This window comes from Medicago truncatula, chromosome 7 (genome assembly GCF_003473485.1).
Source record: "Medicago truncatula cultivar Jemalong A17 chromosome 7, MtrunA17r5.0-ANR, whole genome shotgun sequence".
In the NCBI taxonomy this organism is placed as follows: domain Eukaryota; kingdom Viridiplantae; phylum Streptophyta; class Magnoliopsida; order Fabales; family Fabaceae; genus Medicago; species Medicago truncatula.
Genome location: NC_053048.1, coordinates 52,015,972 through 52,043,467, shown reverse-complemented (window position 1 = coordinate 52,043,467; position 27,496 = coordinate 52,015,972). Strand labels below are relative to the sequence as shown.

General features: G+C 32.2%; 3 protein-coding genes and 2 non-coding genes across 5 annotated transcripts; 4 read left to right on the top strand and 1 right to left on the bottom strand.

Moving 5' to 3' along the window:
• The first annotated feature begins 178 nt into the window (after positions 1-178).
• Positions 179-267, top strand: LOC112416859 (small nucleolar RNA R44/J54/Z268 family). Its single transcript, XR_003007370.1, has one exon. It is a non-coding gene; the product is annotated as a small nucleolar RNA R44/J54/Z268 family (small nucleolar RNA).
• Positions 268-383: 116 nt separating this feature from the next.
• On the top strand, positions 384-463 carry LOC112416890 (small nucleolar RNA snoR122). The gene has a single exon (XR_003007402.1). It is a non-coding gene; the product is annotated as a small nucleolar RNA snoR122 (small nucleolar RNA).
• Positions 464-7,300: 6,837 nt separating this feature from the next.
• LOC11442051 (SWR1-complex protein 4) lies at positions 7,301-14,474 on the top strand. Its single transcript, XM_003625953.4, has 17 exons — positions 7,301-7,585; positions 7,690-7,776; positions 8,094-8,159; positions 8,242-8,301; positions 8,397-8,453; positions 9,867-9,996; positions 10,176-10,243; positions 10,393-10,485; positions 10,587-10,634; positions 11,036-11,194; positions 11,627-11,737; positions 11,962-12,057; positions 12,283-12,354; positions 12,458-12,494; positions 12,599-12,633; positions 12,754-12,827; positions 14,256-14,474. Exons 1-16 carry the CDS (start codon positions 7,469-7,471, stop codon positions 12,817-12,819), a joined length of 1,302 nt encoding a protein of 433 aa, XP_003626001.1. The 5' UTR covers positions 7,301-7,468; the 3' UTR covers positions 12,820-12,827; positions 14,256-14,474.
• Positions 14,475-17,604: 3,130 nt separating this feature from the next.
• On the top strand, positions 17,605-19,143 carry LOC11442050 (pentatricopeptide repeat-containing protein At4g02750). The gene has a single exon (XM_003625952.3). It carries the CDS (start codon positions 17,605-17,607, stop codon positions 19,141-19,143), a length of 1,539 nt encoding a protein of 512 aa, XP_003626000.2.
• A 3,344-nt stretch (positions 19,144-22,487) lies between these two features.
• Positions 22,488-24,240, bottom strand: LOC11436380 (nifU-like protein 1, chloroplastic). The gene is made up of 2 exons (XM_003625951.4): positions 23,722-24,240; positions 22,488-22,876 (listed from the first exon to the last, which is right to left on the bottom strand). Exons 1-2 carry the CDS (start codon positions 24,181-24,183, stop codon positions 22,688-22,690), a joined length of 651 nt encoding a protein of 216 aa, XP_003625999.1. The 5' UTR covers positions 24,184-24,240; the 3' UTR covers positions 22,488-22,687.
• Between the last annotated feature and the right edge of the window lie 3,256 nt (positions 24,241-27,496).

Genomic DNA, 27,496 nt, shown 5'->3' with positions numbered 1-27,496 from the left:
TGATCCTGAATGTGTTGAATTTGGTTGAAGTATATATTTTTATTAGTGATAAAGATGGTTTTTGTAATTGTTGCTGTTTTGTTGTGATACAATAGGTTTACGTAGAGTTGGTGTTGCTGTTTTGTTTACTTGGAAATTTAGTTGTTTTACTTGATTTGGTTTCATCATAGTTATGCAACTTGCAAGTGACGATAAATTAGACAGGGACATCAGATCTCCTAATTAGAGAACATGATGATTTGTCGATGGGAATCTCTCTGATGCATATTGTATTATAATTGCGTTGGATTTTCATAGTATTTTTCTTATGATTGTGTTTCCAACTTTGATTTTCAAATTTAAAACATTGATTTACATTCATTTTTAAGATAAATAGTACGGATGGCCAATGATGTATTACTTGCACGTATTACCAGATCTGCTGTGTGATTGATAAATGCTAATTGTCACTACCTCTGAGGCCATTTGTTACCATTAATATGCTAATTTGTCTCTTAAACATTGTTTGTCTAGTTGGATATCACAATATCGAAGTGTGAAGCCTTATGATTTTCATAAAGAACGGAGATTTGAAAGTTGCAATTGTTGAAGCCATTGGTAATCTCTGGGCTCCGAAAGCATCTTATGAAATAAATCCTTCTATATATCTATTAATGAAGGCTTGTTTATTACTGTCTCTAAATTATGTTAATAAGTGGGGTATGCTTTTATAGTTGGATTTGCTTTACATTTATTCAAATCGGGTTGTTACTCATAAATTGGATTGAATTCTACTATGTGTATCTGTTTCCATTAGACTACTGTGGACCTCAGTGGTTAAAAAGCTATTGTACCTCATGCTCGACGGAACAGTGAGTACATGAGACCACACATCCCTGTATCTTGCACTTTCATAATTCGGTCTCTGTGCTGTGAGGAGATATAGCAGGCAGTTGGTGGAGCTTCTTTTGTGATTTGTTCCTCAAATGTGTATTAGAATATCTTTTCTGTATATGTGTATATTATGAAAAATAATTGTGATCGAGTACCAAAATTTATGATTCTAAACGAGACATGTCCATGATTGCGTACACGTCCAATTATTCTTACAAAAGTGTCAAAAGAATAAGTATCAGGTGCCATTTCACATGGGAAAGGTCAATCCTTTTCCATCATGGAAATGTTTTTTTTAACCATCAGGGAACACTGATATTATTATAGACTGTCCACACTATATTTTTCACTGTCATCAACCTCCCAATGTAGCTTTCTGCTTCCATTCCCAGCCAACAAATTCAATGGCAATGATAGAGACAATAAAACAAAATTATAGTTAAAAAACAAGAGAAATGAATTGTTGAATTAGATCTATATGAATAAGTAAAAATGCAAATGTAATATTTTTATTTTCTTTTCTAGTTGTTTGGTTTGGAGTAAGTGAAAAGGGGCAGATTGTAAGCTTTGTAAAAAAATCAATTGAAGAAGCCGGAGAAGATGATCGGAAAGTCACCGGCGGTGGCTCTCCGACGATGTGTCCATGCCCAGAATGAAAGAAGTGGTTCAATAGAAAGGATCACAGATCCGGCGTTTGTTTTTCATAATGTGAGGGAAAGATAAGCTAATATTGACCACGTTAATAGTAACAAACGCTTACAGTCTGCATAATATTATGCGGTGACAAACAATTGGAGCAGCAGAATCAATTTCTAATGCCCATGGAATAATGTAAGATCCATACACGTTGAGAGGTTGAAGAAAGTGACAAGAAAAATATAGTGTGGACAACCTATAGTAAATTCAGTGTTCTCTTTCAATCTAATTGTTAAAAAAACTTTCTCATGGTGGGAAAGGATTGGTCTTTCCCATATGAACACACACCTAAGTATCAAGTACCAAAATTTATGTTGGTATATTAATTTGCAAAATATTAGACAGGCAAACTTTTTAGATGGCATTACGTTGTTCTAACAAATTTGAGTTAGAAGCCTCTCATTTTATAGAAATAATAGTTTGCTGTACAACTTTCTTGTGTAGTCACTCTTGGTACAATATGGATGAATTTCTAAATTCTTCTCATGAGCCAACCAATTATTATCATCTTTAGTTGACTGAATGTGGATGATCCCTCAACTTCACTCCCAATCCAACAATCACCTTAGCAATTTAAAATTTAATTGATTAAAAATATAAATTAATAAGCATGTCACATTTAAGCTTTCTTTGGATGATCAAAGAAAGTCGAAGGAAAGTAAGTAATAGGAATGATTGTTGAAGGAATGAAAGTGAGCGGAAAGTAAATGATTATTTAAGTTGTTTGGTACAAAAGAAAGTTAAAGGAAAGATATATCTATATTTTTTAAATGACATAAATACCCCTACATTGAAAATTAATGTTATATTTTTTTAGTTGGTGTCACATTATATAGTATTATATACTTCCTCCGGTCTTTATTATAAGAAACATTTGATTTTTTAGATTCATTATGTAAGTGATGTATCTAGTCTATATTTATAACAAGATACATTAATTATTCTATGAACCAAAAAAATCAATTGTTTCTTATAATAAGGACCGGAGTGAGTATATAGTCAAAAATCAAGTATATGAATAAAAAAACTAATAATAAATTTAATTGACGGTAGTGTGCTGTGTATAAATTATAACTAGTAGAAATTTGAAGAAGCACGTAACAAATTTTTTTTTTTTGAAGAAGCATGCTTTTAACCAACCAAGTTCTCAGACTTGTGAGGACATAACATGCACATGCCATCGTAATTTTTAATTTCAACCGATGGCCATTTTGTAATTTTACAATTTGCAAACTAATCACCCAACTTTCTTCGCTGCCATGAGTGGAAAGATTTTGCCCGTGGGCCCCATCAAAATAAAACTTTCTTTCCACTTTGACCCTGCAACCATGCAAGGGAAACGACATTTTTGAATGCTCTTTCTTTCCTCTTTGTTTTCTTTCCTTCTTGTTTCTCCGTTTCCAAACATACCCTTAGTGTCTTTAGGACAAAATAAGTTGTTAACTAAATCATAATCGATAATAAAGAAGTGACGTTTCGCATACAGAGAGGAGTGCATCAGAGCGGAGTATTATAGTGTTCAGGCTAAGCAAGTTTGCGAAATGTTTGTCTTAATAGAATAAATAATTTTTATATAATTGTCTGCCCTTAAATTTATGTGCCAAAAAATTATGCCAGGACAAATTGAGTTTTTTTATTGAAGTTCTTTTCATTCCAGTGTTGGTAATTGTCGGAAGAATTGATGATAGGTGAATAATTAATTGAGCTCCTACAACACCTAACAAAAGCTGAATCTCTAAGGCTATGTTTGGATGAGAAGAGAAAGTAAGAGGAAAGACGGTGAAAGGAAAGATTATATGAGGAAAGAAAGAGAATGGAAAGCGAAGGGATTGTTTTGGTTGTTTGGTTTAATAGAAATTGGATTGGAAAATTGGAGGAAAGAAAGATCTATTTTTTTCTAATTGACAAAGATACCCTTATAGATGCACACACCCCTTTAGAAATAAAAAACAATAAAAGTAGGAGTGTTTTGGACTTTTTAAACAAAAATGGTTGTTTCCCCAACCTTTCTGCCCATATTGGCATGGAAAGGTTTTTAGTGTGGGACCCATGTGTTTCATTCTTTCCTTAGTTAGTTTCACTTGTTCCAAACCATGAAAAATGCTTCTTTCCCTTGTCTTTTTCTCCCCTCACTATCTATCCATAGAAACAAACACACCCTAAGTTTCTTCCTCCAAACACTGTTGTCATGGAAGCAGCTTTTGCTTCTGCTGCGTTTGGCTTCATCCAAAACTTCACATTCTGCCATGCTTTCATGGTTCCACTCTTATGTGTAAAAATTTCTTCTATTATAGGAACTTCAAGCACAGTTTCAGGACCATCTTCTTTATCAAGATTAGGGCTAAGCTTCTTCGTATCAAATAAAAAAAATACCTCAAAATTTAAGAATAATAATATGATATAAAGTAATTGATGCCTCTCATCTTGTTTTTAATTTGGTTGATTATTACTTTCTTGTGTTTTGTGGATTATTTAATTGTCTTGCCCACTTCTTGATTGGAGACCATTGGTTTGTGAATGAAAAATTGCAGTGAAAGAATCAATGTGAGTTAATTCATGTAGGTGTTAAAAATTAGGTCACGTTTTTTTTACATTTTCGTTAGTGATATTTTGGTCAATTTGATTGGGTGGGAGCAAAACTTGCTGGAGAAGAGCAGACTTCATCTACACATTAATCAACCAAACCTGAATGATACTTCATCTTCTCAAAATATAGATTTAAATTTTTGGTTTATTCACTCATTTAATTTTTTATATCACTTTGATTTTTTTTTTAACAAGCTAGAATGAGATTTAAATTACCACATATAATTCATCTCGCACAAGATGTGCAAAAGAGAATCATCTAAATCAAGTACAAAGTTTAGTCATTGGTGCATAAAAAACACACATCGTAATCATGAGACTGAAGAAACATAAAAAATTTAGGCCAACACTCATACAAGACAAATGGTGCTGCCACTGATCGTGATATCTAAAAACAAAAGTGGACAACTTTGCATTTAAACAATGGAAAGAATACAACTTAACCTTTTAAGCTAAAGTATGAGGAGTTGTAGCCAACTGATGAAAAACATGATTGGTCCTTTCCATCCAAACAATCCAGACACAAGCCATCCATATTATCTGAAGGAACGTGTATGAAGAACGAGGAAAGCCGACCAACTGCACGAGCTGAATGAAATGGTTCCTACACCTAGCTGGAGCTACAAAAGATAACCGAAGCCACTGCAAAACTGCGAGCCACACGCTGCCAAAGGTGTCGCAGCTGAAAAGAGGATGGTTTGCAGTTTCTGCAGAGCCGCACCCACCCACACACAAAGTATCATCAATGTGTAGAATTTGCCGCCGAAGGAGACCGTCTTTGGTCGGAAGCCTGTTGCGAAAAAAGTTTCTGAGAAAACTGCCGCTTTATTACGATTAACTATTTGTTAATTTTTTTTTGGATGAACGTGCAAATAGTTTTTATATTAACTAGCGAAAAGACGGACACTCATCTTTTTATGATGCTAACATTTGAAAATTATGAACGATGTTTTTTTATATGAAATTTTATTTTGATTAAAACTAAAAATATAAATGGTTGTTGATGTCAAGTTATAACAAACCAAACCAACCATGATTATATATTTCAATTGACACCAACAATATATAACAAAAAAGTTATAACCTAAATTATTTTTTTAATGACATCAACAACAATTTTTATCACAGAAAAAGTTGTTTAAGGGTATAATCTATACTATATATAAAGAAAACTACCACTTTCAGCACACTTTGGGTTGGACTTTTTTTTTCTTCCAAAAATACCATTAATTTTAAATTTTAACTTTAAATACAAATAAGACATGTAACAAATATATAACAATAATCTATACTATATATAAAGAAAACTATCCCTTTCAGCACACTTTAGGATTGAACTTTTCTTTCAAAAAATACCTTTAATTTTAAATTTTAATTTTAAATATAAATAACACATGTAACAAATATATAACAATAAATTTAATTTAAGAAGAAAACTTACACATAGTACCTTATGAATTTTTTTTACTGTTTAAAACAATGTTTCTTTTACATAACATGTCATGTATACATTTATGTTATGATGTTACTAATTACTATTAAAATAACAATAAAATATCATTATTTTATCTTTATTTTATATGCAGGCAAACTAAAATATGTTGAGTTCATAAATAATTTTTTTATATGCCATGCCAATATTTTGTTTATAAATCAATATATCAATAATTTCCATTAATTTTTTAAAATTGAATCAAAATTATAAAAACAAACATAATAAAATAATCACATGCGTTAGGGCACTGGAAAGAGCGGACATACGTCGTGCCCGTCTTTCTGCTAGTTGGTATAATGAAAAAGTAAGTATAAATATATTCATCTAGCTTGTTACATGTTTTTAATATTTAAATTTATTCTTATCTATTTATTACATGTGTTATTTATTTGTATTGAAAATTGAAGACATTTTTGAAAAAAGAAAAGTCACTTCAAAAAGTTTAAAATGATTAATTTCTTTTTTTTTTCTTTGGTTACTCAACCGAACCAATTATGAATTTAATATTTTAGCTAAATGTATAACTCTTTTTTTTATCAAGTTTACATTTTAAATACATTATTAGTAATTATAAGAAAGATTTTTAAATACATTATTAGTAATTATAAGAAAGATAAACCCTTAAAAAAAAAATATACCAATAAAAATAGGCTAAAATATGGTTTTAGTCCCTGCAAATATGCCTCATTTTGGTTTTAGTTCATGGTAAAAAAAATAATTGTTTTTGGTCCCTGCAAAATTTTTTGTTTTTGAAAATAGTCCCTGGACTATTTTCAAAAACAAAAATTTTTGCAGGGACCTCTTTTAAAAACAAAATATTTTGCAGGGACCAAAAACTACAAAATTGGTTCAGTTATAATGTGCCACGTATGCAAATCATCACAAAAGTGGGGTCAGGGACTATTTTCAAAAACAAAAAATTTTGCAGGGAGCAAAAACAAATGTTTTTTTTAGCAGGGACTAAAACCAAAACGAGGCATATTTGCAGGGACTAAAACCATATTTTAGCCATAAAAATATTACTAATTAAATATTGGGTTAAATATGCTTTTGGTTCCTATAAATATGTCAACTTTTCGTTTTAGTCCCTCTAAAATTTTCCTTCAACTTTTAGTCCCTATAAAATTTTCAATCACTACTTTTGGTCCCTATTTTTAATTTAATTTTTGTATTTTTTAATGAAATTGTACAGAAATGTGTCAAATATTCTAAAAACAATTCCTAAAAAAAAATTAGATTTTTTTAACAAAACACAAATTAAATATGAATTTTTAACAATAAAAAATATAAAAATTCATATTAAATTCATGCTTTGTTAAAAAATTCTTAATTTTTTTTGATGTCATTCTTATAATATTTTGAATTTTTCTGGAAAATTTTATTAAATAATTTGAATTCTACGTATGAGTTTACTTTAAAAGATGGACCAAAAGTGAAGATTGAAAACTTTATAGGGACTAAAAGTTGAAGGAAAATTTTAGAGGGACTAAAACGAAAAGTTGACATATTTATAGGGATCAAAAACATATTTAACCCTTAAATATTTTATCAATATTATTTTTACAAAAAACAGATAAAAATGTTAACAATAAACCGACTCGAAGTTTTAAAAAAAAAAATTACACAAAATTTTTGTTAGTTATAAAAAAACAGTAATTTTGTGAAGATAGTATAACGTCGAAGCATCGGAGGTTGTCGAACAGTTGAGAAATTGAGAGGGAAAATTGAAGTAGAGAAGTGATTTCATACGATAGGTTTTCCCCAATTGAATTGAATTGAATGCAAGGTTTTTGGTTCTTTCTTCCTATGAAACCCTAAATGGACGCGAAGGATATTCTTGGTTTGCACAAAAACTCATTTCCATCTTCTCTTGATAATAAAAAATCTCGACCTCCCAAAGAATCTCAGAGAAAACCTGATGGCATTTCACGCGAGGTTAGGTTATTCATTCATTCATTCATTACCCACTCAGTTTATTCATTTTTTTTTTTTTTTTTTTTATCACTGATTTGATTTCAATTGAATTGTATTATTTTTAGGTTTATGCACTTACTGGTGGAATGCCACCTCTTATGCCATCAATTGATGCTTCTCAATTGAAGAAAAAGCCTCCTACTCACGAAAAGGTTATTATTTGATTCAACTTATAAGTTTCCATAAGTCGTTTTCAGCTTATTTTCGTAAGCACTTATAAGTTTATCTACTGAGACAAGCACTTGTGACACTGTTTGAGATAGCTTATAGAAACATTGTAGTCCATAAGCTTTTCTAGTTTTTCTTTTATAAGCTTTCCAGGATATCTTATGAATACAACTTATAGCTTTTATGTAATCAGTTTTACACATCTTTTATTATAAAAATAGCTTATGCATAAACACTTATCACTTATGTGATACATGCTTGATTAAGATGGTTATCTAAACGGGGTTATTATGTTTTTCAGGTTACTTGGCAATGGCTTCCTTTCACCAATTCTGCTCGTAAAGATGATCTTCATCTCTACCATTGGGTCAGTCACAATGTCCGTTTGATTATTATCTGTGATTATTTATAAGCATGGGAGTTTTTTTTATGTGTCACTTCTTTTTCAGGTTCGAGTAGTCAATGGTGTTCTTCCTACTGGAGACTATTCTTTTGCCAAGTACAACAAGGTAGCTAAATTTGTGTTACTCTCTGTCTTCGTGCTTCTTATTCATTGCTTATATTTTTTGGTTTTATTCACAATCTTCTATTTGATGTGATGCAGTCTGTTGACATTATCAAATACACAGACGAGGAATACGAAAAGTATTTGACAGATCCTGTGGGTAATCATGTCTAATTGTACAATTTTTTGGAAATTTATGGATAAGTTTGCTTAAACTACAGCAATGTTGCAAATTTATGCTAACCGAACTGAAATTTATTTTATGTATTGTATCGAGCTGTGATTGTGGGACCTTCATCGACTTCTATTGCAAGGGAACAAATTAAATTGTTTTTGTGTGTATCTATAAAACTTAAAATTTGTTAATTGGCGATTACTTAAGTTGAAGCTTATGACTAATACAACTGGACACCTCTATTTTCCGCTGAATGATATTGGATTATTCTTGTGTTGGCTAATATGAACAACCTAAGCTGGTACATCCCTTGAAGTTTTTTCTTTAGTCAATAATTTAACATGGATTTCATGTAAAAGTAGAGTTTAGTGTGATGTGGGATTAATATACAATTTTGTGTGGAAGAGCTGACATTTGACAACAATAGCATTCTAGAAACCTGAGCAGAATCATATCAAACACAACTCTACTTTGGTTTTAGTGATGGAGTCTTGTTCCAAATTTCTCATTTAATTTTACTGAGGGTTATATCCTGCGAGGCAAACTACTAGCAACCAGCATATATTTATTTAATTGTCAGATTTTGCTATACAAAATACATAAGAATACAGTTTGCTTTTAAGAAAGGGGTAACCTTGGCGCAACTGGTAAAGGTCCTGTCATGTGACTGGAAGGCTGCGTACAATATACCAAAAAACTGGTGGAACCCCTTCCCGGACCCTGCGTATGCGGGAGCTTTAGTGCACCAGGTTGCCCTTTGCCCTACAGTTTGCTTTTAAGTGACAAAATTTATTCGAAAATTAAGCTTTGATAGACCTTGTATTTACCATAGTTTGGGACATCTTGGGAGATTTTCCTCCAATTACATGTACATCTTTGGAGAACTGTCATGATAAATCAATCCATTGATGATTTGTAGAGCCACATTATGGAAACATGTAGGAATTTGTTAGATTTTTTTAAAGCTTCCAAATTGGGTAATGACAGTGAGACATAACTGTACGGATGGGATTTTTAAAGCTTCCAAATTTGAACCATTGCTACCTTGAGGGGGTTTTTCTTTTTAACAAAATCCTGTCCTTTAGATCTGATACGAGGATAGGTTTCTAGAACAAGAAAACACTATCAGTTTAGACATAAAAAATGAGGGAAAATTTGCAATCAATTTATATATCAATGGACCTGGCTTATTTGCAAGGACCTCTTTTGTACACTGCATCCCATTGTACAATTTATCATATACAATTATCCTGTTTTAACTGCAATTATTAAGTTCTACGCTTTACTCAATTGAAAGTTGAAACACATTGACATTCTATCAGTTTTTTTTATATTAATCTCTTTTACCAAGTGTTCAATGCATTAATATACCTGATTCTTCTTTTTCTACCTAGATGTGGACCAAGGAGGAGACAAATGAATTATTTGATTTGTGTGAGAGGTTCGATCTTCGTTTTGTTGTGATAGCTGATAGGTTCCCATCATCTCGGACTGTAGAGGAGTTAAAGGATCGATATTATAGTGGTACGTCTTTGTTCAATAATTATTATATATTGCACTCCACTATTCGTGTCATTTAACTCATACTTTCAATTGTAAAAAAAAAAAAACTCATGCTTTCAATTCTGATGATATGGCGATTGCATGAGCAAAAATGTGATATTTTGAACTTGATTTTTTTATCACACATCCCTGTCATGTAGTGTTGCGGGCTATATTACTTGCCAGAGCTGCATCTTCCGGGGACATTGCAACACATCCTATCATTAAGGTGAAGTCAAATTTTATATTAATGTATGATGTTTTGAATTAGTTACTCTATTTTGTCTTTGAGTTTACATTTACCGGTTAAACAGACTCTCACCTGCCTTAAGCCATTGCAATGTGGTGATAGTAACTCGTTTTCTCTTTTCAATGTAGGAACCATATAATGTTTCACAAGAAATGGAGCGAAAACGGGCACTGTCTATGGTCCTCTCCCAAACAAGACAACAAGAGAAAAGAGATGAAGAGGTTCTGTCCTTCAAAGAAAAAATAATACTTCATACATTTCTGCCATTGATTTACCCTCATAGTAAATGACGTATGGCTACTTATATTGTTTTATCATGCAGGTTCTTATTGAAGCAAAAAGGATAGCTGAATTACGGATGGCTTCTAAGGTAATTGTTTCAAGATTGATTTACCAATACACTATTAACTTAGGAGTTGTTATCAAGATTCAAGGTCAAATTTCTTATGATCTAATTCTGATTTCTTGAGAAATCTTGATTATAAATTCCTACCCATCACTTCGAATATTGGGGAATGTTTCCTAGTATGCTGTGCACTTTTTAGTTAGCATGGGAGGTAAACTAAAGTTAGAGCTTTGTAGTCATAACTTAATCACTATTAATTTTTACTGACAGTAAAATATATGCTGAAGTATTGTTCTTGAATCACTTGTTCTTGTTTTATAATTACCAATTTGGGGCAACAAAATTCGCGGAATGTATAAAATGTATTTCACATGATCTGTACTTGCACATTTGTGCATGGGATATTGATTTTATACATTTTTCAGGTTACTGAACAGTCTCAATTGGCTGTTGCTTCAAATGCTGATGCAGAACTTACAGAGAGGGCTGTCCCCGGTGAAACTGTATCTCCTTCGAATGTGCAACTTCCACAAATGGTCGTGCCTTCTGCAGATAATGCTTCTACTCTAGCTTCTCTTCGCATGGTAAGTTATTTGAGTAAACTACCATTTTGTGTTCTGAAATTAAGTGTCTGGCAATTTGGGCACTCTAAATAGCGAAATATCAAATTGCTTCCCTAAATTGTGTAACGACAGTCAAAATGCTTCCTCCGTCAAGTAGCTCTGTTAAAGGTGCTGGTGTATCATGTTAAGCAGAACCCTAGGCACAATTTTCATAATCTTGCATTACATTGCTAGTCTCTAACCTGGTGGAAATTTGTGTTAGGCAGTAGACAAGCTAACTTAAAACTTCATTTTGTAGCACTGGCGTTAACCAGAATTCTGATCTAATCTTTAAAATTTTGATCTTGCATTGATCAAAATATTTCAAATAATTTGTTTTAATGAGGGGCAATTTTTACAATTTATTAAATTCTCATACTTCGTAGCATTATCTGATAGTGAGAAATGTTTCAGCTTCGTGTATATTTGAGGACATATGCACTCGAGCAAATGGTGCAAGCTTCAAACGCAACTGCTGGAGTTCGGACTATCAAACGGGTTGAGCAAACATTGCAAGATCTCGGGGTTTGTCCCGACTACCTTAACTTTTAATGCAGCTTGCTTTTCTTTCTTTCTAAAACATTGCTGACAAATTTATTGCTATTGACCAAATTAACCATCTTAATACCCATGAATTAGATAAGAGAGTCTTATATTGAGGCAGATATATGTTAAATCCAAAATGAAATTTTTGTAATGAGTTGAGTTTGACCATATGTTTGGGTTCATGATGCATTCTGTGATTCCAGGTCAATTTGAAACCGAGGGTTCCAACAAAAGCTGTTTGTGCAGAGCATCTTGAACTAAGAAGAGAAATACTAACTTGGCTGAATCTCCAGAAACAGGTATATCGGTATAAGAAAGTTGAGAGAATCATATTTTGCTGAATGTATTTATTCATTCATGTTTATAAGCAGATGATGATTTCAATTGTTAGAATTTTCATGGGCTTGCAATATGCCTGTCTAATGTATGATTGTTCATAGAATCAGCAACATTCTATACTGGCTTATTTTCCCCCACCCCCCAAATTTCTTTGATTTAATTACTTGTTGTGATATATGTGGCAGGTGCAATATAAAGAGGCCGAAGGTTCATCTTTCCGTGATGGATCCTACGGTGAAACACCAGGCACACCAAAGGTCGGAAATTCATATTTTTATTTCTTTTTGGTAGTTTCCCCTCTATTGTTTTAGGCTCGTGATTTGGAAACTACTGACACATTTATTTTGTGGTGGGAATCAGGATCGTACATTTATTCCCGATTCGTTGAATTTTGGAGGTAATATATATTAATTTTGTTTGTACCTGCTTTCTAAATTTCTATAAAGTAAGGGAAATGACATCTATTTATCATTGAACATATGCATAAAACTGTTGTTTCAGGCGAAAGGGTTGGCAAAAAGGACCAAAAACGCAAGGTACACCACAACGTATTTTGTCTAATTATTCTCCCGTCAATTGATTAGTTTTACATTTGCTTTTGGACCATTTTAATAATTTACTATTACTGGTTGGTCTCGGGAACTTTATTTGTATAGGGGCATGGAGCTCCACCTACAGCAGCTCATAAAAGACCTAGAAAACAAAAGGCCTCAGATCTTTAATTCCTCCGGTAAGAGCTTAAATTTGTCACAGACGACACTGGTATGATTTGTTAAGCATCATATTTAATTGGGTTAAATGTTATTTTGCACCCTGCCATTTGAGCGAGTTTTGGTTTACACCCTTGTATTTTTTTTTAGATTTCAACCTTTGTCATTTGAAGATTCTTCTGTTTTAGACCTTCATGACATATGACTGTGCAAACATGGTGATGTCGCATGCTGAGTTGACTTTTTTATTTCTTTTTTAATTGTTTTTATGCCACCTGTATTTTAAATTACTAAACACTTGTTTTTATTTTTTTATTTTCCTTCATCTCCTCTAACACCTTATCTCCTTCATCTGCTCCAACCCTTCAACCCAGAAAATGCAAAAACTCATATCTTAATTTCAAGAACAGACTCAAATGAAACCCAAAAATTCATTCGAAAATCCATAAACTAAAAAAAAAAAAAAGAATCTTATCATACTTATTCTTTCCCCAGCCCCAAACCCTTCCACTTCCCATTTCCACCCCTGTACAAAAACAACAATAAAAAAACAAGGAGCCCCAAATCCATCACCATTCACCACCTTCCTCCCACCCATACCTTGATACCCTTTAAAATTAAACCTTCACCTTCCTTCTCGATCACCGTATTCTTCAACTGAACCACCCTTATTTATTGATCAATTCTTCTCTTTGATGATGATGAAAAAATGTAGATCTAAGAACCATCTCTCTCTCTCTCTCTCTCTCTCATAGCAGAGAAAAGGATAAGATAAGGTTTTGATGAGTTTTTTGAAGAGGAAATTAAAGAGAGAACAAGGAGAGAAAGAGGGTAAAGAAAAAGGAAAGAAGGGAAACGAGGAAGGAAAAAGGGTAGAGTGAAAAATAAGGCGAAGAGAAACGAAGGAAAGAGAAAAGGGAGTAAAGAGAATGGAGAGAGGAAGAAAAATAACCAATAGAGTGAGAGTTTTTGGATGAAGTTTATTGCTGGGTTTTGTTGATGTTGGATCATGTTTATTGGATGGGTTTGGATGAAGATTTAAGTTGGGATGATGAAGATCAAGATGAACCTGGATGAATTTATTAATTATGTTAAAAATTTAATGTTTTAAGTAATTTAAATTATGTTTTCGATAGAAGAATTCCAGATGGAATATTTTTTTTTGGAAAAGAAATAAAAATTTCCAACTCATCAATGTAATGCGCCATATCAGCTTATTTCTACAAGATGGACTAAAGTTTGAAATCCAAAAAATTGAAATCACAAGGTTGAAATCTAATATATATATATATATATTTTTTTTAATAGAGGTAAACCAAATTTCGTTCAAATGACAAGGCAAAACACTATTTATCCCTACGTGCTTTAACTTTATAGGACTTGTTTCTTAAAGTTAAAGCTTGTCAATGGGATGTACTTACCGAATTATTTTCCATGTTATCTGTCAGGTGCAATGTGGAAAGGTGTTTCAATTTGTATAATTCCTTTCAAGGTTTTATTGATATAAGTCTTATGGATATTTATATGGAAGGTTTTTAGTAGAAAACATTTATTGTATCAGAAATATAAAAGCGCAATTCATGTTTTCTTTCCTGGCGAAAGCTTTTAACTTTTGTAGCAATTGTTTTAAGCGTAATGAGAATTATGAATGTTGTGGATAGCAGCCATCAAACTCTTGGAGGTTTTGATTGCTGCATATTAGCCTATGTTTTAAAATCAGGACTCAAAATCGACCTGGTTAGACTTTTTAGGCCACTGTTCCATCGGCTCAAGATTAAAGTACATATGGTTGTATCAGATTATACCTAAAAAATTTAAAAGCAAAACTAAATAATACAAAAGATAAGAACCACTTGAGGGTAAAAAGTGGTTCAAGAGCTTAACTAAGTTGGTAATTTATGCAATTGTCTAGGGTTCGAACTCCAAAAAAAATAAAATTAAAGTGCAACCAAAATTGAACCAGCCAGCAAATTGAGCGGTTTCTGATTTAATCGGTTGAACCTGATGATTTGGGTTAATCTTTAAAACTATTTTTTTTTTGAATGGCCAGTCTAACTGAATTTCTGTTTCACTTTGCATTGTCCAAACTACTTCTTCATTAAGATGTGTTTGCTCAGAATAAAAAAGTTATTGAAAATTGAGTGATATCATGTAAAAGATATCATTACTTAAATATGGTAATACTTATTTTGAAAAATTAGTCACTTTAGTCCCTTAATAGGAAAAGAGTCGTCAGTTTAGTCCTTGAATGCAAATAAATTGCAAAATAGTCCTTGAATATAGACTCAAATAGTTCCTGAATGTAGAGTTTGTTAGTCAATTTAGTCCCTGAATGCAGACTCCGTTAGTCAATTTAATCTCTGAATGTAGACTCCGCTAATCACTTTAGTCCCTGAAATTGACCAATAGAGTCTACATTTGAGATTGTTTTGCAATTTCTTTGCATTCAGAGACTAAAGTGACTACTCCTTTCCCATTCAGGGACCAAAGTGACTAATTATTTTGGACCAACAAAATGACCTTTTTTGATATTATATTTGAGATTGGCAGGAGTACTTCTAGAATAAAAGACACCACATTAGTTGGATATGCGTATAATTAACAATGCAATTGACATGAAACACATGAAATCTATTTCTTCCCATATTGGCTTGCCTTTTATTTTTCTTCCCCTCAATTTGTAGGGTATACAATAGAGTAGATAATCTTAATTAGCTAGTTACTCTTTTACCCCTTTTTATTTCAACATGTTGTTGAACTATTTTTCTTCTCCTTGATTCTGTTTCTTGTTTCTTCTTCCTTTCTTCTCGTATGCATCTTTTCTGCAACCCGTGTCCCTCTATCATGTCTGTCTAAGAGGACTTCAAATAGGTTCTCATCTATACAACTTCCTTGTGCTAGAATAACGCTCATTACTCCACTTGTGTACCATTAAGGAGAGAATGTCACTGACCTTGCCCAATCCAATTGTGACAAGGAACATGCAATACTTTGAATTGATATATATAGTTAGAGAGAGGGTTTATATTTTCACACGTTCAAACATGGAACATCTCCATGTTAATTTCAGAAGCTGCTTGATATTATTAGCCTCACTGGGAACTTGTTTTGGATAAAGGGTCAAAGTTAACACGTGTTTTAAGAGTTTATTTGGACGAGGATATTGAATTTTTTCTTAGACATCTAAAATGCTAGACAATTAAAACGATTCAATTGAATTTCAAAATGTTTTCGTTTGGATAAAATAAAAAAAAAAATAATTTTTAACATTTATAGACTATTTTTATCATCTTTAAATTTTTTGAGTAAAATTTAAGAATTTTAAAAATCGTTGTTAACATTTATTACTAATTTACTAAAACATGTTTTCTTCTTTTTTGAATTCAAGTCTAATTTTACAGATAATTATTTCATCAATAGTATTATAAATTCGATAAACAATCAATTTTGTTTCAAATCAAGATTGATAATACATATATAAACTTTATTTTTAGGAGTGGTGAATTTAAACATACTAATTTAATGTATATTTTAGAGATCATACCAATTTAATATTAAACGTCTACATAAATATTTTTTAACCAAGTTTGATAAAAATAGAATAATAGTTGGTAGGACAATGCATTATTATATGCAGAGGCCAGGGTTCGAACCTCGGAGACCCCACTTATTCACCTTATAAGGTGAATTCTAGCCATTAGGGTACCTGATAAAAAAAAGAGAATAATAATGCATATATTTTACGGTTAAATATGTTTTTGGTCCCTATAAATATGTCAACTTTTCGTTTTAGTCCCTCTAAAATTTTCCTTCAACTTTTAGTCCTTATAAAATTTTCAATCACTACTTTTGGTCCCTATTTTCAATTTAATTTTTGTATTTTTTGATGAAATTGCGCATAAATATGTATAATATTCTAAAAAAATTCTTAAAAACAATTAATTTTTTTTAACAAAACACAAATTAAATATGAATTGTTAACCGTAAAACATATAAAAATTCATGTTTTGTTAAAAAATTCTAAAATTATTTTGGAGTGATTCTTGTAATATTTTGAATTTTTCTAGAAATTTTTATTAAAAAATATGAATTCTACATATAAGTTTACTTTAAAAGAGGGACAAAAAGTGAAGATTGAAAATTTTATAGAGACTAAAAGTTGAAGGAAAATTTTAGAGGGACTAAAACGAAAAATTAACATATTTATAGGAACCAAAAACATATTTAACCATATATTTTATCACGTAAAAGATCAATTTATAACTAAAAAACCTTTAAAGAAAACTTAAAAACAATAGCGCTCTATTTTTTTTAGGCTTAAATATGTATTTCATCCTTGCAATTAGGGGTCGTTTAAAAATTGGTTCATGTATTCGCTAATCCTTGCAATTTACCCTTGCATTGTTTAATCATTTAAAATTTCGTCTCTCTCCCCACTTAATCACTGCCACGTCTGCCACGTCACTAATTTGATGACGTAGCAATCATTGCCACACATGAAATTCCAATTTTGCCTTTAAGAAGAGGACAAAATATTGAAGAAAGAATTGAAAGCTCAGGGGTAAAATTGGAATTTCATGTGTGACAATGATTGCCACATCAAATTAGTGACTTGGCAGTGATTAAGTGGGGAGATGGACGAAATTTTAAATGATTAAACAATGCAAGCGTAAATTGCCAAGATTAGCGATTACAAGGATCAATTTTAAACAACAAACAATATTTTTGTTGTATCATGCGTGTTTCCAATATTTTATTCTTAGGATGCATGTACTGAAGAGATTGTGGATCCGCAACATGTGTACTGTTACAATCACAACACCACAACTTAACTACATGATCAACACTTACATTGACAACAACAACGTTAAACAAGCTCATAAACTGTTGGATGAAAACCTTTTATCATGCAACATTGTTTCCTGGAACATGGTTATGACTGCTTACTTGCAACACAATCAAATTGGACCCGTTCACGACCTGTTTGATAAAATGCCTCTGAAAGACGCAGTTTCGTGGAACATCATGCTCTCTGGTTTTCAGAGAACTAGAAACTCAGAGGGACTCTACAGATGTTTCTTGCAAATGGGAAGAGCTGGTGTAGTGCCCAATGACTACACCATCTCGACGTTGCTCAGAGCGGTTATTAGTACCGAGTTGGATGTTTTGGTTCGTCAAGTTCATGCTTTGGCATTTCATTTGGGACACTACTTGAATGTGTTTGTTGGGTCGTCTTTGATCAGAGCTTATGCTGGTTTAAAGGAGGAAGAAGCTTTAGGTCGAGCGTTCAATGATATATCGATGAAAGATGTTACATCTTGGAATGCTTTGGTTTCTAGTTATATGGAATTGGGAAAATTCGTTGATGCTCAAACTGCCTTTGATCAAATGCCTCAAAGAAACATAATTTCTTGGACTACTTTGGTGAATGGTTATGTCAAGAACAAGCAGGTTAACAAAGCGCGGTCTGTTTTTGATGATATGAGTGAGAGGAATGTGGTTTCTTGGACAGCAATGATTAGTGGGTATGTGCAAAACAAGAGATTTGTGGATGCATTGAAGCTTTTTGTTCTTATGTTTAAGACTGAAACTCGTCCCAATCATTTCACATTTTCAAGTGTATTGGATGCATGTGCAGGTTCTTCCTCTCTTATAATGGGGCTGCAGCTTCACCCCTGTATCATCAAGTCTGGCATAGCAAATGATGTTATCTGGCTGACCTCGCTCGTTGATATGTATGCAAAATGTGGGGATATGGATGCAGCATTTGGTGTTTTTGAGTCCATTAGGGATAAGAATTTGGTTTCTTGGAATGCAATAATTGGAGGTTATGCAAGCCATGGACTAGCTACACGAGCACTCGAGGAGTTTGATAGGATGAAAGTTGTGGGTACCCCTGATGAAGTTACATTTGTGAATGTGTTGTCGGCATGCGTGCATGCTGGTCTTGTTGAAGAGGGTGAAAAGCACTTCACGGATATGTTAACAAAGTATGGAATACAAGCAGAGATGGAGCATTACAGTTGCATGGTGGACCTGTATGGAAGAGCAGGGAGATTTGATGAAGCAGAAAATTTAATCAAGAATATGCCATTTGAGCCTGATGTTGTGTTGTGGGGAGCATTACTTGCAGCTTGTGGCCTGCATTCAAATTTGGAACTTGGAGAGTATGCTGCTGAGAGGATTCGCAGATTGGAGAGCAGTCATCCTGTTTCTTACTCGGTACTTTCAAAAATCCAAGGTGAGAAAGGAGTATGGAGCAGTGTAAATGAATTGAGGGACACAATGAAGGAGCGAGGAATAAAAAAACAGACGGCAATTAGTTGGGTTGAGTGATCTCCGTCTCTCTGTAAGTTCAGCCTGGTGATAAAAACTGTGCGCAATTCAGCAAACTGGATTCAATTAAGACAAAAATAGAATTTATTCTGATTGCTTCAAATCCTTTTAAAAATTCTCCCCTGCATGGTAATGATTATATCAAAGCCTACATGTGTAAAGCAACTGAAAATCGTGTTTATATGCAATTACTGACAAAGCCAACAGAGAAATGATACAGGGTAATCTTTTCCTTTCATATATCTGGACATATATAGATGGAATTTTAGAAGTTGTTGCTACTTCATTTGTTTTAAGCTATAACTTCTTACTTGGACCCTTGCCTTGTTTCCCAATGAAGTTAAATCAATCAATAATTGTAAGGTTATTTTTTGTTCAGTTACTTTTTGAGTCATTGCTTATTATTTTGTTATTTATAAGGGGCTTCAATCATGTAATATACCAGTTGTGACTTGTGCAAGTATTATTGGATACTGGTCATGATGTTTGTTTTTCCAAGTTTAATGTATGGTCTTGTTATGTTTTAGCAACAAATAACTTGGTTGGATTTAACAGATTCTAGAAGGAGTACGACTCAGCTAGTTTGTTATGAATTCTGTTGCACTGTTATTTGGCATAAATTATTTAGTAAGGCTAGCTGCTACATATGCCTTATATGGTGACTCCATGAATATCAAAGAGAATTTAGTCTCTCGTCTTTTCTATCTAATTTCTCAGAAGGCCCTCTGTCCTGGAATTTAGAGTTCCCTTAGCAAGTTTAGTGTGAAAGGCTCCCATATGGGGTCATGATAAGTTCTCTCAAGATTTTGAACAGAAATTTGTTCTGCATATTACGTAGGAAGGGCTTGCTCATGATAAGTTTCACTCAAGATTTTGAAGGGTGAAGTCAAAATTGTATCGTATAAACAATGTGAAATTCTCCTGCACATTCTTCACCTTGCTAGTCTTGCATTCAACATGAGTAAGTCAGTAATTTTTGGTATGCTATCTATAAAAAGAAAATATGAGGACCACTGATTTTTTTACTATTCTTTTGACAAATTTTTTACCTTACTCTTTGGAAGGCCAGAATTTACCGATGCAAGCTAGGTAGATTAATTGTAAGGTTGAAAGTTTTTAACTGTCTATTTCAGATGAACTTGCTCTGGGAGTTCTTTGATTGGGTTTGGAATTGAGCTTTGTTGTTATTTTAAAATACGTTCCGTCTTGTTGGCCTTACGGTGTTTATGGTAAGGTGCTTTTTATGAAACATAACCTTCTTTACAATTTGCAGAATAAGGATTTTCTCTTTGGTCCTTTTTCCACTTATTTTAAACACATGTTTGGTTAGTGGGAATTTTCATTTTCCTTTCAATGCAAGGGAACAAATTTAGTCACTTTACCCATTAACAATTTTTAGAATAAGAATCTCTTTTACCTGATATGAACTTCGTTTGCCACTAACTAGGGACTAAGATATCCCTATAAGAACTCATTTGACCAACATTTGATATTCCAAGGAATCATATTGGTATTTTAATTTTTCGTCGACAAAATTGGTCTCTTACAAAAATACAAAGGTTCTATCAATTTTAGTATTTATTCTTCATGTTTTCTATCAATGATAAGTTCAATATATGATCATGATTGCTGAGACTAGGTGCAAGTCAAATAGCTTCCACCAATTCTGAACCATTGAAATTGTTGGATTCAGTAACTCACAATATTCCCCCTACAAACTTGAAAGATACTAAACGGTGGTATGTGATCCTGTTTCTCCTTTTTATAGGGGACGAAACCTAAATCACTGAAGCGGAGTACCTCCACTTCTGATAATCGTTGGACCAAGTGCCACCACCCGGACTCACTGAACCCGGCACTTTGACCTGGAGTTACCATCACAATCACATCTCTGACTCTGATAGTTCTATGATTAAGTCTTTTTCTGTCACACGGTCGACATCGAAGCAGCACCGCTTCCTGGACTAATCTTCCTTTCAACTTGATTATTTTGTACATCAATATGAGTCATCTTTCAACCAGACTGTTTCTTCCAATTAGCGATATATATTTATGTTCAACGTAAAAGGTTTCATGTTTTATGAATTTTGTACTATGAAGGCCGAGTATATAGAATACTTTCCTCCATCTTTTCGGGTAGCATCACTTGCAGCACTTGTCTAAGCTAAGTTATTTTTTACATTTATGTGCCTAATTGCCCAGTTAACTTACTTCAGTTTTGCAGCACGTAAGGTGCTTGGAGAGTAGTAGTAGTAGTATCATGTTTGATCTAATATAAATTACTTCTAAAAAAAGAAATATGAAATATGTCATGATTTGCAAATGCCAAGCTTCAATTGTTAATATGTTGAAAGTTGTACAGTTCACCATAAAAAACACAGTAATATACAGCTCTTTTTTTCCTCCTCACATTTATAACAATAGGAACAAATGTAAGACATGGTGCCGAGAAGAACATAATCTAGCATTTTAAGTTATCTTAAGAAAATTGATTGGCCATGAACTACTAGCAAGGAATGAGCAACGCCACTTGAGAATATTTGACCTCCCTGTATTATTTTAAATTTCGTTCGTGCTATCAAATTTGTGATAACATTGTTGTCATAAATTTATACGATGCACGGTATTAGTGAAGTGTTTGATATTTTAGTTTATGAGAAAAGTGCAAACCATATTTTATTACCAGATTTCATTTTTGTTCGCTTCTAAGCTACTCGTTGTATTTCTTATATAGTTGATTTGAATTATTGATACGATGTTGCCTGGAGTATAAATTTGATTGCCTTAGTTTCGTGGTAAAATAAGTTAAGAACATGTCATTTGAGCCTGACGTTCCGTTATGGGATGCATTACTTTCAACTTGTGGTCTGCATTCAAATTTGAAACTTGGAGAGTAAGCTGCTGTGCTGAGCTGAGAGGAGTCGCAGACCGTAGAGCAAAACTTCATGTTTCTTATTCAATGCTTTCAAAAATCAATGTTCAGTATAGAGATGAGTCCTCCATCTAAAGAAATGAAACTTTCATCCATCACCTATGACATATATACATATTCATAGATGGCAATATAAAATAAATTTACAAATAACCTCCAACTTTTATTATCTACTATAACCTTCTCAGTTGCATCTTATTATATTAGAAACTTTCAAGGTATCTGCAATCATCTAGCCTGTTTACATTTCATTTCTTGGTTCATATATTTCCTTCTTCATGTTTCCAAGAATTGTACTAAAGAAAAAATAAAACCATGGCAGGCCAAAACAGAGAGGAAGAGAGAAAACAGTCTAAATTGAAAATAAAAATGCATTTGAAGTATTGTAATGTTGAATATTGATAGACTGAGATACACAATTATAAAAACAATGGTAACTGAGTTGTAATTACATGATACGTATTAAAGTCCTATCAAATGATGGGTCTTATGTTATACATACATATCCAAGTATATTCAGAAGGAAGGAGTGATCATATTTTAATTAACTAGTTTGCAAAGACAGTACAAAATTGCAATGAAGAATGAGGATGCATTGCATTGAATTACTACCTAGGTAGAGAAGGTAACATTGAGAATATCTGGAAACTTCTCCTTGATCGCAGCTTTAACACCTGATCCAATGGACTCAGGTCCAACATATTCCACAACACAGTCACCACCTTCAACAGACAACACTTGCACACTACCTCCATAATTTTTAATTGCCGGTCTCAATATCTCTAGATGATTATTCACCGCCTAAAAAACCCACACCCAAACATCAACTAACATTCATCATTTTCATTTCATTTCTATGCATATTAGATAAATTGAATATTAATTAGAATCAGTGTATGTTATTGGTTTTGCATTGACATAAATTGATTGTGAGTGAGTTGAAGGTAAACCGATTGATGTTTTGATATATTTATGTAAAAGTGAGTTGAATAATAAATTTGAGTGCTAAGATCAATTCTATAATCAAAGCCTCCAATTTTTAGCTTCAAGTAGAATCAATTCTGAAGGCAAAATCAATTCTATTCGAGAGCAACCAAACATGTCAAAATCAATTATACTAGAGAGTAACCAAACATGTCAAAATCAATTCTACACCTCTAGAATCAATTTTGGCCCTTTTAGAAGTGAAACCAAATATACACTTAAAGCCTATTTGGATTGGCTTATTTGAGCTTTACGACAATTTTCATAAGCTTTATACAACTTATTCTTATAAGTTCTCCAGTATAGCCTTATAAAAACATTTATAGTAAGTATATGCAAATACAATTTAACTTTATTTTATCTTTTGCTATAAAAATAGTTTATGCAAGCATATAGGCACACGTTTATCATAATAATTGCTTGTGCTATAAACTGCAAATAAGTTATTTATCCAAACAGGCCAAGTAACGATTGATTTTGAAATTGATAGTACGAAGAAGTTGGTCACTTCATGTGATGTAACTAATTAACTAACTACCAACAACTAATCACGCCAAACTTCTAACTACTTCTATAAGACTAATTAAAATTAATATCCAATCATTAACAACCATAAAAGACTAATAATAATAAATGCAAAAAGTAAGGGGAAAATCACTGACCTCAACCGTTGTTTCCCTTGCTTGATCATCATCAAACACTTGCACAATATCTTCAATGGAATCTCCAAATTTCTCCTTAAGAACGCGTTCGATTCCCATTTTCATGGTTGTGGTTGAGCTAGGACAACTTTCACATGCACCTTGTAGCTTAAGAGAAACGACGCCGTTTTCAACGGATACAACATCGACGTTTCCTCCGTCAGAGATGAGGTAAGGGCGAACATCTTCGAGAACGAGATCGACGTTTGAAGCGGTGAGTTCGAATTTCTGGGCGGAGTATAATCCCGGAGAAGACTGGTTCTGGTTAGCGGTAGAGGATGAACGGATTACTGTGGTTGAAGTTCTTGAATTTTGCTTTGCAATTTTGAAATTGAAAAGTGGGAAATTGAGATTGTGTTGTTTTTGTTGGATATTCAAATTCAGTTTCGTTGGTATTGAACAAATTGGAGTTAGAGTCGCCATTGATGGAGCTTCCTGAGTTATGGTGCGTAACGAGCACCGCGAATTATAAGATACTTTTTTTTTTTTTTGAGTCCTTGCTTTGGGCTTTGGGTTATCTATTTACTTGTTTGGGCTGGCCCGGTTATTGGTTCATTGCATGATGATTGCTCAGTAAACACCTTAAAATAGCTCACTTGGTTTAAAATTGTCGAGAGTTACAACTCGATAGGATTCTACAGACAAAACAGCTGATTGAGAGTTACAATCCAATACAGACAAAAACAGCTAATTGAGAGTTACGATCTAATCGAAGCGAAAATGAAGTGCATATTGAGAAACTTTCTCATCGCATAGTTTGTCATTTGCATATTTTCACTCTTATTAGCAAGAAATTAGGATCATCATTCTGTGCACATGCGATAGATCGTAAATTAGTTATGATTAAATTAGATATTAGTTATTCTAAAAAAAATTAATTTTTTATGGATTGTGATTTGTATATGTCAGGTAGATAATTTGTGATTTACAAATATATAAATACCGGCGGACATTAAGTCAAACGTTTTTAAAAAAGTATAATGCCAGTAATATTGTTTGCATTTTTAAGTACTCCCTTCGTTTTTGGGTTGTGCACCGTTCTTAAGAAAATGATGAGTCGAGTTGATTTCAACGGTGAGATTAATATCACTTATTAAAACACCATTATTAGTAGTAGTAACTGTTAATTTGAATGAAGTTCAATAAATTAGAAAATTTTAGCAAATAAATAATAATTAATGATGCATTTTTTTGGGAATTTCCTTTTAAGAGTATCTATTTTTTTTTTTACATATAATATTTACATTGATATTACTTACACATGAATAGGAGGCAAGCGGACAATAAGCTGCGCCGCTAGACCTTTTTGGATGGCAAAATCAATCTTCGTAAACACAACATTCATGGTCCTATGAGACATAACATTGCTATGCATAACTCTTTGGACATAAAAAAATAATAATTAAGACATATACAAAATGTTAAAATGACAATTAAAATGAGATAAATGCGGTAAATTTTTGGAAGGTAAGCTTTGCCATCTATGTGGTCATGTCCAGCTCCAAGAGTATGATACTTCATTTATATAAACAAAACTATGTACGTAGAATTTAGAAGTTTTAAAAAATAAATAAATGATTTAGACGGTTTTGGTTGTTAAATAACTATTGATCAAAGTTGTTTCGTTAGAAACCAGGTGTTGATATCTTCAATAAAAAAACCAAAAACCCTCTAAAAAATCGTATTTTAAAGATCTCCTGTTGCAGAATATTACACAAATAAGATCGAAGTTTAGATTATTATAGAGTCAAGTCAAAAAATTTACAATATGAAGGATTGGATTTTGTTACGATTTTGCTGACCAAAGTCATATTGCTACGATATTTTTAAATCACTAACAGTAATTTATATTAACTTTTTTTTTTTAACAAACAATGGAATATATTAATAATTATGGTTTGCCCCGCACAAGGTGTGCAAAGGAGAAACGACCAAAAATATTACAATAACAAAGTGCTAAAAATTTATACTATTACCAATTTATATTACACTTTTTATTTAATAATATTTTTTTTATCAAAATCAAACTTTTTATTCCTATTTGACACGGATAATTTTTTTTTAATCATACCTGTCAAAAAGAATCTTGAAATTTTTTAATAAAAAAAAGGTTTTATTTAATTTAAAAAAATTATATTTTTTATTGTTGCATTTAAACTATTTTGACATAGATTCATACACTCCGTCATTATTATAAGTAAAACTTTGCATTTTAGATTCATTCATTAAATGGTGTATGTGATATATAATAAAGACTATAAAATTATTAATTGAATGAATTTAAAATGTAAAGTTTTGTTTATAATAGTGACTGGAGGGTGTACACTAATTTAAACTTAAATAAAACCTCTTTTTTAATCTTTAAAATATTGAACTTTTTATCTCAATATTGTTGTGATAAAGATGGAATCTTTAAAGAGGGACCTTTGTTGAGATCAATAATATTAAGTTAACGTGAAAATGAAGTTGGTAGCCCACAAATAGAAGCATTTAAACCGGCGCCACTCAATGATTCTACCTTCAAACTCTAGAAGAAGTTGTAATGATGGGTTGGTTTCTAACTTGGTAAGTGTTTGTTCAATTTCGTGGGTAGGAATTTCCATTTCTGGTTTAAGATGACGGGGTCTGGTTTCATGATAGTGACACTGCAATAAAATGGAAATTTTTATTTCACTTTTTTTCGTACGATATTTAACCCAATCAAGCTGTTGCAACATGCAAATCCACGGGCGACACTTAATTATTGCTTCTATTTAGAATTAGCATGTAATGAAGAATTTGAGAATTGAACTTCAATTCATATATATGCAGTGCAATATCTCAATCAACTTAGTTATGCTCTCGATCACAATAAAACGTTACTTTATCAATTTCTTTTCAATTTACCTATAAATCATATAAATACAACAAATAGTTGGTATGATATGCAAAATGCAGCCATGCAAAAATGCAGGTGGCTGGTGAAGGTTGAGTTATTTAATCATTGTTAGTTAGTTGATAGGGATTGTAAGTTGATATGCTTAGACTTATAATACTCTTCTTAATTGGGCGTTGTCGAGAGGGAGAATGGCGTTGCACTATGGTCTATGGATATATTTATACTATATCTTCTCTAAAAAAAATCTATACTATATCTATACTTCTATACGGTATATAAATAAAACAATCCATTTCAGCTCTTTTGATTGAACTTTTCTTTTCAAAAATACCTTCAATTTTCAATACAAATAATACATGTAATAAATAGATAAGAATAAATTTAAATATTAAAATAAAAGTGTAACAAACACAACAAATGTCCAATTTTTTCATTTATCATTTAAAAAGTGCAACAAACTAGATGAGTGTATCTATACTTACTTTTTTATTATCTCAATTATACCCTTAAACAACTTTTTCTATAATAAAGATTGTTGTTGATGTCAATAAAAAAATAAAAATTTAGATTATATTTTTTTGTTATATTGTTGTTTTCATTGAAATAGATAATCATGGTTAGTTTCAATTGTTATAATATGAAAGCAAAAAATATTTATATTTTTTACTTTTAATTAAAATTAAAATTTCATTTGTACCAAAAAAAATTATAAAAAAACATCGTACATAATTTTTAAAAGTTAGTGCATTAGAAAGGGCGGAAAATTACGTACACCCTTCGGTCACTAATATAAGCAAAAATGTACTTTTTAGACACATTCAATTGATGATGTATGTGGTCTTTATTATATGTCACACA

Excerpts from the sequence above, each read along its gene's own strand:
- LOC11442051 (XM_003625953.4), top strand. The coding sequence starts at position 7,469 with ATGGACGCGAAGGATATTCTTGGTTTGCACAAAAACTCATTTCCATCT. Across the intron at positions 8,160-8,241 it reads ATCTTCATCTCTACCATTGG|GTTCGAGTAGTCAATGGTGT; the intron begins GTCAGTCACAAT and ends CTTCTTTTTCAG. Across the intron at positions 12,058-12,282 it reads GGCTGAATCTCCAGAAACAG|GTGCAATATAAAGAGGCCGA; the intron begins GTATATCGGTAT and ends TATATGTGGCAG.
- LOC11442050 (XM_003625952.3), top strand. The coding sequence starts at position 17,605 with ATGTGTACTGTTACAATCACAACACCACAACTTAACTACATGATCAAC.
- LOC11436380 (XM_003625951.4), bottom strand. The coding sequence starts at position 24,183 with ATGGCGACTCTAACTCCAATTTGTTCAATACCAACGAAACTGAATTTG. Across the intron at positions 22,877-23,721 it reads CAAGGGAAACAACGGTTGAG|GCGGTGAATAATCATCTAGA; the intron begins GTCAGTGATTTT and ends TGGGTTTTTTAG.